The following is a 12,871-nucleotide window of genomic DNA, read 5'->3' as shown; positions in this document are numbered from 1 at the left end:
CAAGAAACAAACAATGGGATTTCAGTTTTTGAAAATTTTATTTTACACCTCAAGCCACCAATATTGTTGCAGACGCGCCTTGTTTTCGCCAGGTGAAGGCTAATACATCATGGCCAGGAGCTCGCTGCGTAGGCTTTTATAAGCACAACTCATTAACGCAGACAACCCCCCCCAACCTTCCAAAAGCGAGTGCCTTTCTCTTTCAACTGAAAAAAGCCCCAGAAAGTCAAGGCTGACTGTATAGGTAGTGATTGCATTTTCTTCTCTTTCTCAAGAGTGCCTATTCATGGAAAGGCAAGAAGGGAATGGAAGCTTTGCTAACGTTAAAGGAGCTGTCCGCAATTGCTGTATTTATTTTTGGGTGTAGCATTTAAATTCCTCATGAGCTTAATTCAACTGTCTAATCCCATTAGAATCTAAATAAGACTGTATTATTACTTCTAAATTTAGTTTAACTATGATTTTGCGTGGTCATTATTTTCTTCTATATCCCTGTCTATAAACGTAGTAGTTATTTTCTATCTAGTCCTCTAAATAAAAAAATGTTGACCTCTTTAAAGCAGGGGTCCTTCATTTTAACAATATCCCAACTATCAAAGAAATACAAAATATAGTGTAATTGTAATTATTTTAAGTCAAAAACACTTGTATGCCAGCTGTAATGAAATACTAATGAAAAATGTCTGGGTTTTTTCCAGACCGGATGGGATGGGCACCGTCACTGAGGAGGAGCGAGAACAGTTTGAGGACATTAGAGGACGTCTCCTGAGTTTGTTGGACAACCAGATCACCCATTTTCGGTAATATACGATTGGCACGATTACAATCGATGTTATGTAGAGATCATTACATTCATCAGTAATGCCACAGTATGTGATTATAGTAAGTGTAAGCCGGTGTGACCTAGTATGTACTGGTCTGTGAGCTGCTATTCTCAATGATTCCCTCCATGGCTATATTGTCAGGGCGATGGACACAGATCCAGGCCTTGAAGGGTGGTTTGTTCAATGAACCTGACCTGTTCTTTTCCCTATAACTATGGCTCTTCAAAGCCCTTCACATCGGTTAGGGGCCCTCCATCTGGCCTCAAGGAGATAAGGTGGATATATGGCATGGAGTTGGTTGGGGGCTGGTGAAAATAGTGGGAATCATAAGCAAAACCCCTGAAAGGGCTGCAAACAAAAAGGTTGTGATTATGCTAATATAAAACACAAGCGGGGTGAATGTTAATGAGTCATTCATCACTTAACTTATGAACATAATTTTTTTTAACCATGCAAGTTTGAATAATATCAATACAAATATAAGAATGTACCTAATTGTCAGAAGCGGCAATTTTAGAAGCCGCTACTAGGCAGTAGCAGAAAAGGGCATCACAATCATTGGGACTTAAAAAAAAAAATCATAATATGGTTATCAGACTGTTTGGAAATCCGTAGATCAACATCTCTGCAATGCTACTTTCAATCACCTTTGCGCACCTTGCAGCTGTCACAGACGCCTACTGGTACATTACTACAGGCCAACAACAGAGCTGAGTTGGTGAAATCTCATAATGCTAGCTAGCAGCGACCTAGCTAGCGTTGGTGGAAGATATTTAACTTTATGTTTGCGCTGGTTAGCACCATGACTTTCGTTTTATATAATAAAGGCTATGAATGGATGAGTTGCGGATGAAGCTAATGCAAGTAACAATGTCATGCTTGTTTTTGTGACATTGTCAACTATCCTAAATATGGGTCATTGGTACACAAAATTCCTTAATTCTAAAACATCATGGCTATGGTATGCTTATCAAATAACATCAGCATTGTTTTACATTATTTAGTTATTGTTTTAGATGTTTGTTATTTCAGCCTGTGTTAGGTGTCTCATCACTCATGGATATCTCAAAAAACAACTGATGCAATGCAAGACAGTTTGTAGCAGTAGCCCTTTGCAGCAAAATGCAATATACTGTTCTCCTGTTTATCTAGTAGTAACTTTTCTTTTACCTCTGTGACCTTCTGAAAATATCCAGCAATTTTGCAACCAATCAGTTGAGAAACACTGATTTCGGCCTAGTCAGCAGGTATACAGGTATTTTTTAAAACAGTGTTTTTTCTCCTTCTTTCATCCCGTCCATACAAGCACTGTTTTAAAATAACTCCATCCACATGAAAATGCAAAAACATGCTGTCAAGCACTGTCAAGAGCATGTCAAACCAACAGGCGATGATATAACCCTAACCTCAAAGCCATGTTGGCCAATCAGAAGCCAAAAAAAAAGTGGTGAGAGTGTTGGATGTAGCAGTGACCTCCGTAACGCATTCTGATGCCTCTGTTCCTTTATATTGTGGGAGAGTAACATTTATATGTAAACATGTAAAAAGTCCTGTTAGCAAGCTTAAAACCAGCACTGTTTTGACTATGTCCGGCATTGCACAAAATCGCCTGATGTAAACAAAGGAGATAATGGCACACACTCTGATGTTACAAGCCAAAAACTCAGTTTTCCCTGTCTACACATCAATACTAAAAACTGAGTTTCTGAGTATCTTTACCCTGGAAGGAGTTTTTCAAAAGGTCAGTTGTCTGTAACCTAAAACGCAGTTTGCGTGTGGACAAAATTTATAGAAAAATACAGTGGGGAGAACAAGTATTCGATGCACTGCCGATTTTGCAGGTTTTTCCATTTACAAAGTATGTAGAAGTCTGTCATTTTTATCATAAGTACTCTTCAACTGTGAGTGATGGAATCTAAAACAAAAATCCAGAAAATCACATTGTATGATTTTTAAGTAATTAATTAGCATTCTATTGCATGACATAAGTATTTGATTACCTACCAACCAGTAAGAATTCCGGCTCTCACAGAATGGCAACCTGTGAAGCTCTGGTGAACTCCATGCCCAAGAGGGTTAAGGCAGTGCTGGAAAATAATGAAGGCCACACAAAATATTGACACTTTGGGCCCAATTTGGAAATTTTCACTTAGGGGTGTTCTCACTTTTGTTGCCAACGGTTTAGACATTGATGGCTGTGTGTTATTTTACTACTTTATATTGTAGCAGAGTCATTTCTTCAGTGTTATTCATTTCTTCAGTGTTTTTCTTGACATGAAAAGATACAATCAAATATTTGCAAAAATGTGAGGGGTGTACTCACTTTTGTGAGACTGCATATTTGCTTACTATTACTAAATTAGCCGATTACTGTGCATGCCTATTACTTCATACTACTTTATTAAGGATTATTTGGCCACATTTCAACTACTGTATTGGTCCTTGGAGGTGTCTTATTCAATAATGCAATAGGCTATTAGTCACTAGTGTCGTAGTGCATTGGCTTTACATCAAGTAATTCTACAGTATCACTCCCACTTGTATCTGCAGGTACTGTTTCCCCTTTGGCCGACCGGAAGGGGCCCTCAAAGCGACACTCTCCCTGCTAGAAAGGGTATGCTCTGCTCCATGTCTGACCATACAGTGTACAGGTCTCTGCATTCCATTATTAATATAGCAGACTGTTGTTTGGTCAATGTATCGGGAGATCTGTGTGGCTTTGCAGAGGTAATTTTGGTGTTAGACTAATGAATATGTTTGGTTTTAGGTTTTGATGAAGGACATCACCACACCTGTTCCTCCTGAGGAGATGAAGAAGACAGTCCAGAAATGTCTGGAGAAAGCTGCCCTTATCAATTACTCCCAGCTGACTGAATATGCTCAGATTGAGGGTGTGTGCAAGCCACAGGCTTGTATTTTGTGATTTCAATGTCATATTTTGCTATCATGTCCCTGTTGGCTTTGTTAAATTATAGCTACGTGCTGTCGGTTTGTCTGTGTTCCTATTACAGTATCCAGGGTGGCTGGGTAAGGGTTTAGTATCTGTCTGCTGTTGTCTCAGTGGCATGTTTATGTTTTCATGTCACAGCTGATGCTCAGGCTGCCCCAAAGAAAAGGTTGGAAGACATGATGCGTCTAGGGGAGTTATGCATCGAGGTCCTGCAGCAGAATGATGAACACCATTATGAGGTAGGACCATTTTGTTCCAGACTGATATGTGGGCACCAGATGAATTGTGGTTACACATGTGATGTCTGCTATATGGCCGTCTATCCTACCCAGTAGCCTATCAAAGGTGGAAGGTAAATGTAGAAATAATGCTCTATCAACATCCTGATTGAGACAGCACTGTGTTTGTCTGGAGAATATAAATTCACAGAGAATATTTAATTCAAAACTCTGCTCCAATAAATTAGTGTTCATATTTGTTGCTGCCAGTGCACATTGTGAACTATTGTAGCAGGCATAGCTAGTCTCGCAATTATCCAATAGTTTTTTAACTACATCCTCCTTTTACAACAACACACTCTTACTTAATATCTGGTAAATTTAGCTACTTAAGTTTGGTTGCTGCTTTCACTAATCATTCATTTGGTCAGGTTTACTTACAGTACAGTACTTGCTGCATTCAATTAACAGCAGTAACGTTAGAGCAGAGCCAAAAACATTATTGTTTTTCCGTAACAATAGCTAGTGCTGCCTAGCAGAGTAAGATGGTGGGACAACCTTTGAGCACTGCCTACCTAGGTTGCCTGACGATCCCAAATGTCTGTGAAATGAATGCCGACAATAACTCACTGACTGCACTCTCGCACTTTAGCCCAAATATACAGTGCCTTTGGAAAGTATTAATTCCCCCTTATTTTCTCCACATTTTGCTTTTTTATGGACTAATTGATAAAAATGCCATTAACCTACACTGAATGCCCCCCAAAAAATCTTTGAAAATGAAAAACAGAAGTATCTCATGTACATGGGAATTTGGACCCTTTGCCGTGAGACTTGCATTCTGTGTCCTTAGATGAGATATCTCTAGAACTTGATTGGAGTCCACCTGTGGTGATTTATTTAATTTTATCTTAATAACATTTATTGAACATGATTTAGAAATGTACACAACCTGTCTATACACTGATGAAACAAAACATTATGACCACTCACAGGTGACGCAAATAACATTGATCTCCTAACAAGGGCTGGTCTGGGTACTGTCCATGGTAAGCGAACAATCAGTTCTCATAGTCAATGTGTTGGATGCAGGAGTAATGGGCAGGAGTAAAGACCTGAGCAACTTTATCAAGGTCCAAATTGTTATGGCCAGACAACTGGGTCAGATAACCTCTGAAATGGCAAGGCTTCTGGGGTGCTCCCGGTCAGCAATGGCAAGTACCTACCAACAGTGGCCCAAGGAGGGACAAACCACAAACCGGCAACAGGGTGTTGGGCACCAAGGCTCATCGATTTGTGAGGGCAACAACAGCTTACCTGTCTTGTCCTAACAGACAATGTCTACTATGGCGCAAAGTTAGAAAAGTTTTATGATGGTTACGGGAGGAATGTGCCACAACACACCGTGCATCAGCGTATGGGGCTGCATAGCCGCAGACCGGTCAGAGTGCCCATGATGACCCCTGTCAAAAGTGCATACAATGGGAATGCGAGCATCGGAACTGGACCTTGGAGCAGTGGAAGAAGGTTTCCTGATCCAATGAGTCCTGTTTTCATTTACATCAAGTGGACAGCCGTGTATATGTGTGCCATTTACCTGGGGAAGTGATGGCACCAGGATGCACAATCCCTGGTCTTACTTCATGACCTCTTTCAGCAGAATAATGCGGCCTTCCACACTGCACACATTGTTCAGGAATGGTTTGAGAAACATCATGAAGAGTTCAAGGCTCTGGCCTCCAAATTCCCCAGGTCTCAGTCTGATTGAGCATCTGCGGGGTGTGCTGGATAAACAAGTCTCCATTGTGACTCCACCTCACAACTTACAGGACTTGAAGGATCTGCTGCTAATGTCTTGGTGCCAGATACCACAGGACACCTTCAGTGGTTTTGTAGAGTCCATGCCTCGATGGATCATCGGTGTATGAGGTGCCACACTTAGCTGTGTATGTCAAATTTAAAAAAGCAATGAATTCCAAGGAACTCTCCGTTATCCTCTGAGATTTGTGTCAAGACATAGATCTATAGAAGGTTAGAAAATAAATGATAAAGCATTGAAAGATCACAGGACCACAGTTGGTTCCGTCATTGCAAAATGGAAGAAGTTTGGAAGCACCAAGACTCTCCCTTGAACTGGCTGTCTGTTCAAACTTTGCGCGCGGATAAGAAGGGCCAGGGTCAGGGATATGACCAAGAACCCAATGTCCACTCTAACAGAGCTTCAGAGTTCTGTGAGGAAAACATGATCCAGAGCAGAGGTGACCTAAGACTGCGGCGTGGATTAATCTTTTAGCAGAACAATGAACTGAAGCACAGAGCAAATACAGTACAGGAGTGGCTTTGGGACAAGTATGTGAACGTCCTTGAGTAGGCCAACCAAAGCCTGGACTTAAAATCTGACAGTGCTTCAGAGGATCTAATAGGAAGAAAACTGCCCAAGTCCAAGTGTGCAAAATTGGTAAAGGCATACCCCAGAGGACACAGTGCTGTGTTCATTGCCAAAGGTGCTTCTGCAAAGTACTGAATAATGGTCTGAATAGTTATGTACATGAGTTTAAGTTTTCAGTAAATTAAGTATTTCTAAAAACTTGTTTTTGCTTTGTCATTATGGGGAATTGTCTGTGAATTAAAAGCAACACATTAAAATTAAATTACAAATTAAGTCTAACATAAAATGTGGAGAAGGTGAAGGGGTCAGAATGCTCTCTGAAAGCATTGTACATGTATTACATACATGCAACACGGACAGACGTTCAGGGTTTCAAGCTCAATCTAAAGCATAGCTTTAACATCACAATGCTTTCCACAGTTAATTTAGTAATTTAATAACTTGAATAATGCATTTGAAGTATTGTTACAAATACATCCTATCATAAATTGATTGTTTTATAAAAGTTTCACTAATCTTTGTAGGAGAAAAAGATATGCTCTTAGATGCTGTTTTAGCATAGTTAATTTTTTATTTTTACCCATGATCCTTTGATTAAGAACTTAGGACCACTTATCGTGGCGCTGTCCATTCCTATCCTTGGTTTGCATTGGCAGTTGAGTGCCAGAATGGAAGATGACAAGTGAAGTGCCAACACAGTAGTAAAGTCTCCAGCAAGCAGGAATATAAACAACACCCACGAGCCGTACGCAGACATCACTCTTACACGTACTATGAAAAACAGTTCAGTTATAGGTGTTGAGACATCCACAGTTGTAACGTAGACATTTGCCTAAGTGGCAGCACCGCTTCAGACATCTGTTTCTGAGAGACAGCTCTATTTATAAGAGGCTGCAAATCCACGGCTGTCACAACTACCAATGAGACGAGCCCTTTGTGGTTGAAAGCTGGAGTTTTATCAGTAGGGTGGTCACATCCGCACTTGCCACTCCCTCCAACTCCGTTGAACTTCATTTGCTTTCAATGTTTTTGACGTGTTGAAATTGAAACAATCATTACCTTCTACAGTTTTGTCTGCTAGGTGCTAATAAGCAAACCTTTCTCTAATGTATTTTGCTTCCCCCTTTTTCAAATATGATGTCAAAAGGGGAGAGAGGTAAGTTTGTCTTGCGAAAACGCCCATGCGTGTCTGTCATGTCACATCCATCCAATTGTGTTATGTCCCGAAGCCTTCCAACATCTGTCAATCATTCACCATATTTCACTAGTACCATATGAGGCTCTGTTCACAGATCAAATTGAGATGGCAGATACTAGAAATAGTCATTTAGGCCATTGTTGTTGTGTGTCCCGACCCAGAAAGGTTAAACATTTTCTAGTCAGCGCCACATATTTTTAAGCTTGTTTGATCAATTGAATATTTTGGAAGGGTGCAGTTCTCTAAGTCTCTTGATCTGCTTCAATATCGGAGTGCACTCTTTATAGGTACTTCATACAGAGGGAGGGATTGGTCTGCTGGCTAGATTGGCTTTGGTCAATACAAACAGGTGTATGTCCAACAAGGTGTCCCTGTGTCTCTTAATTATTCGGTTTTTTTACCTCTCAAACCATCCTCTTCACAATGCATAGGGGCAACATATAATTGGGTCTTCCAGACAGGATTTTTGCAACTTTTGTTGTTGATTTGTTGATTTAAACTTATTTTCAGGTGTGTAACAAACTTTTTTTTGTTCTAATTTCTGTGTGTTCTCACCATGTTAATAGATGACTAAGGGAGTTTGGCATGTGTCACATCTTATTTATATTTAAGTCATGGATGACCACTAAACAGTCCATCCACTAATGGATCAGATGAACTTGAAAAAAATCTGCTTAGAATAATTCCTAGAGGTGCCAATAATCACGATCCACATATTTAAAAGAAAATGTATTCTTCATTAAGATTCTTTCTGTAAACAGTTGTAACTCCATTAAAGTTCTTAAATGTGGAGTTCAAGATTTGGGGTTGTTTATCAAGCTGACATAACAAAATGACGTAACATCAGTCAATGGAAACCAAAATCCCCAACCAATTGAGGGCTGGATACAAATCAAAGTAAACAATTGAAATCACAGGCTGTTCCAACTTGAGTGAATTTCATCACAGTAACTCAGTGTGACTCTGTAGTGTGTATGGCCTCCACGTGCCTGTATGCACTCCTGACAACATCTAGGCATGCTCCTGATGAGACCACGGATGGTGTCAAGGGGATCTCCTCCCAGACCTGGATCTGGGCATCAGTGAGCTCCTGGACAGTCTATGGTGCTACTTGGTGGCATTGGATGCACCGCTACATAACGTCCCAAAGTTTCTCAAATGGATTCAGGTCTGGGGAACGTGAGGGCTAGTCAATGGCACAAAATGCCATGGTAATCCAGGAACTGCCTACAGACTCTGGCCACATGAGGCCAGGCATTGTCCTGCACCAGGAGGAACCCAGGGCCCACTGCACCAGCATGAGGTCTGACGATGGGTCTAAGGATTTCATCCCGGTACCTAACAGCAGTCAGGACACAAATGGCTAGCACGTGGAGGTTTGTGCGTCCCTCCGAGGATATGCCTCCCCACCTTTTCACTGACTGACCACCAAATCGGTCGTGCTGGATGATGTTGCAGGCAGCATAACGTTCAACATGACGTCTCCAGACTCTTTCACGTCTGTCACGTGTGAACCTGCTCTTATCTGTGAAGAGAACAGGGTGCCAATGGCGGACCTGCCAGTTCTGGTGTTCTCTGGCGAATGCCAATCGAGCTGCACAGTGCTGGGCTGTGAGCACAGGTCCCACTAGAGGACCTTGGGCCCTCATGTATTCTGTTTCTGACAGTTTGGTCAGAAACATGCCAACCAGTAGCCTGCTGGCAGTTTTTCTCCTTTTCCTCCTCACACAATCGAGCAGATACCAGTCCTGCTGCTGTGTTGTTGCCCTTCTATGGTGCTGTCCGACTCTCCTCGTGTAATGGCCCGCCACCTGGTTTCTACTCCATGCTCTGGAGACTGTACTGGAAGACACAGCAAACCTTCTTGTGACGGCACGTATGGATGTGCCATCCTGGACTACTTGTGCAACATGAATGGGCTGCTGGTACTGCCTCGTGCTACCAGTAGTGACAAGGACACTGTCAAAACTAGAGAAGAATCAGTCAGGAAGCATAAGGTGAGAGCAATTATCTGGGGCGACCACCTGCAAAACCATTTCCTTTCTATGGGTTGTCTTCCTGTTGCCTCTGCAGTGCACCTTTTGTCACTTTCATTTGCACCAAAACGGGTGACATTGATTCACTATCGCTTATGCTTCCTAACTGGACAGATTGATATCCCTGAAGTTTCATTGACTTGGTGTTTTACTGTGGTGATTACGTTCCCTTAAAAATGTTTGAGCTGTGTAGAAGGTGTGGACTGGGCAGTGCCTGGCCAAGCGCAATCGCCAGGGTGAACATTAAGTGGGTGACCTGCTTGAGGAGAAGACTAGAATTTGTTGTCCACATAACAGTTTGGGCTTTAGGTCAAGCTGTCCAGTCGGGGGAGTGTTCATTGGGGTTCAATCACTCTGAAGCCCCTTCCACTGACGTTTGAGGGGGATTTCTGTTTGCACCGTTCTTTAACCCTTACTGTGATCTTGTTTTCCTTCTGTTGACTAACCTTACCCCACTCCTCTGTGAACTGCATTAATGCCAAGTGTGTGCCCTTAAACTGAGAGTCACTCCATGGCTTTGCCAATTGTATGTTTCTCAATAGCTGGTAAAATTGTTTGGGCAGTACAAACCCAGAAACAAACCCAGAATCTTGTAGTTTAATTGTGCTTTAATCACTCAGAAGTCAGAGTTCGTGCTTTAATCACTCAGGAACGGGAGCAGTATTCCTATGTGCTAATGTTTTGGGGTCTTTCAGCCTCACCTTAGAAATATATTTAAGATAGAACTCAGTTAGCAAGCTCTTTCTCAGAAATTTACTTCTGTCCCAATTTTACCTTTTCTTCACATGTGCTACTCACCCAATTTTCCTCAAAACAAGGTTTTAAAAAGGACCAAGGTGAATAAGAAAGGTACCGGTCCATTTCCATACAGACATCTTTTTGTGCAGAGTACAGCTTTCCTGAAGACTTATTAATTGCTGTATGGTTTTCAACCTTACCTTAGGTATTGGACTATAACAGGGAACTTGCCAAATTGTATCTCTCAAAATGATAGGTGAACAATAAAGGAATTTGGTGGCTCTGTAACGTCTCACAGTCTGCAGTTTGGCCTTGATGTAGTAGCAGTAATGTCTAGTTTGCGCTTTCACTTAGACAATCATTCATCTCTCTACTTTTCCAGAACATGTAGAGATTGCAGAGGTGCCTTGTGTATTTAAAAGACAGGCCACTAACTATTCCTACTTCAGAACGTGTGAAGCCATCAGTGTGGACAGTCAGTGTGGTGGAGACCTACTGCTCATGCAGGACCAACCTGAAAAGGGACATCAAGATGGCATAAAATGACCACAAACTGCAGATTGAAGAGCACTTGCGGCAGGGCATTCACAGCCAGTGACGTCTCCTTCACCAGTGAGTTAAACATGTTCTACGCTCGCTTCAACAGGGACAACAAAGATCCAGCCATTACAGCTGAACTCCCCCAAGACACCCCCCCAGCCTATCCACAGCAGATGTGTTGTCTGCACTGAGCAGGGTGAATGTATGGGAGGCTGCTGGTCCTGATGGCGTCCCTGGGCGTGTGCCCAGAACATGTGCTAGGGAGCTGGCCGAGGTCTTCACTGACATTTTCAACCTGCCACTAGCCCAGGCGGTTGTCCCAACGTGCTTCAAGACTGCAACCATTGAGCCAGTGCCGAAGCAGTCATCTGCGTCTAGCCTGAATGACTTCTGACCTGTCGCGCTCACCCCCACAATCACAAGGTGCTTCGAAAGACTAGTTCTGGCCCACCTTTAGTCCTGCCTCCCCCCAACACTGGGTCCCTACCAGTTTGCCTACTGATTAAACAGGTCTACAGAGGACGCCACCCCCACAGCTTTACACTTTGCCCTGACCCACCTGGACAAAACCAACCCCATTGCGAGAGTGCTATTTATTGACTTCAGCTCAGCATTCAACACGGTCATCCCATCTAAGCTGGTCAACAAACTCCACGTCCTGGGGATCAGCCTCTCTCTCTGCAACTGGACTTTGGGCTTATTAACCAACAGACCCCAGTCTGTCAGGATAGACAACTTCACCTCCTGCACTCTGATCCTGAACACTTGTGTTCCACAAGGCTGTGTGCTGAGCCTCCTGTACTCCCTCTTCACCCATGTCTGCGTTTCTGTACACAGCTCCAACACCATTGTCAAGTTCACAGACGACACCACGGTGGTAGGCCTGATCAGTGACAAGGTCAAGCACTTGATGGCGTGGTGCGCTGAGAACAACCTGACACAATCGAGAGCATTCTGACTAACTGCGCCACAGTGTGGTTTAGCAGTTGCTCCAGAGCAAACCGGAAGGCCCTACAACAGGTGGTGAAAACCGACCAGCACATCAGTGTTTCCCAGCTCCCAGCCATCGTAGACATCCAGCACAAGCTGGGTCATCAGGGAACCTTCACATCCATGCCACAAACTGTTTGCCTTCTTATCAGGCAACCGGTACAGGTCTCTTCGTTCCCGCACCAACAGGCTCAGGAACAGTTTCTTTCCATCTACTGTAACCCTGCTGAACTCTGTGACCCAGAGAACTCATCACTAACCAGACCCCCCCCCCCCCCAAACTCCCAGGGACCTTGTTGCACTACTCCCTTGTACTACTCTGACACTGCCTTGCAAAGTCTGATAATGAACGTTTTCAGTTGTTACAGGTACATGTCTACCTCAGGAACCTCACTGCTGCTATACCTGCATTTCATTTGCACATGCTCCTTGCACATTCAATTCGCCTCTTTGCCTATTTGGTACTGCCATCATGCTTGCATTTTTACAGTTGTTACATACACGTATACCTTGGGGAGCTCATTGCTGCTATCTCTGCATCCCGGTTGCACATGCTACCTTACTCCTTCAATTTGCCTCGATATAGAGTGCCATCTAGAATTACCATTTGTAACCGCACAACTATTATCCCACTTGTAACATACACTCACCTAAAGGATTATTAGGAACACCATACTAATACTGTGTTTGACCCCCTTTCGCCTTCAGAACTGCCTTAATTCTACGTGGCATTGATTCAACAAGGTGCTGAAAGCATTCTTTAGAGATGTTGGCCCATATTGATAGGATAGCATCTTGCAGTTGATGGAGATTTGTGGGATGCACATCCAGGGCACGAAGCTCCCGTTCCACCACATCCCAAAGATGCTCTATTGGGTTGAGATCTGGTGACTCTGGGGGCCATTTCAGTACAGTGAACTCATTGTCATGATCAAGAAACCAATTTGAAATAATTCAAGCTTTGTGACATGGTGCATTATCCTGCTGG

At 42.9% G+C, this 12,871-nt stretch overlaps 1 protein-coding gene across 10 annotated transcripts in view; it reads left to right on the top strand.

Moving 5' to 3' along the window:
* cadps2 (Ca++-dependent secretion activator 2) overlaps positions 1-12,871 on the top strand; it is a 203,319-nt gene that overhangs the window by 153,427 nt on the left and 37,021 nt on the right. For 9 of the 10 annotated variants that reach the window (XM_029115026.2, XM_029115022.2, XM_029115021.2 and 6 more), the window contains exons 14-17: positions 699-800; positions 3,375-3,438; positions 3,592-3,715; positions 3,913-4,013. In XM_029115026.2, coding sequence (XP_028970859.1) covers positions 699-800; positions 3,375-3,438; positions 3,592-3,715; positions 3,913-4,013 — 391 coding nt within the window. The remainder of the gene's footprint in view (positions 1-698; positions 801-3,374; positions 3,439-3,591; positions 3,716-3,912; positions 4,014-12,871) is intronic. The other variant, XM_029115027.2, reaches the window with a different exon arrangement.

This window comes from Esox lucius, chromosome 19 (assembly GCF_011004845.1).
Source record: "Esox lucius isolate fEsoLuc1 chromosome 19, fEsoLuc1.pri, whole genome shotgun sequence".
NCBI classification, from domain to species: domain Eukaryota; kingdom Metazoa; phylum Chordata; class Actinopteri; order Esociformes; family Esocidae; genus Esox; species Esox lucius.
This window is presented reverse-complemented; position numbering and strand designations above follow the sequence as displayed.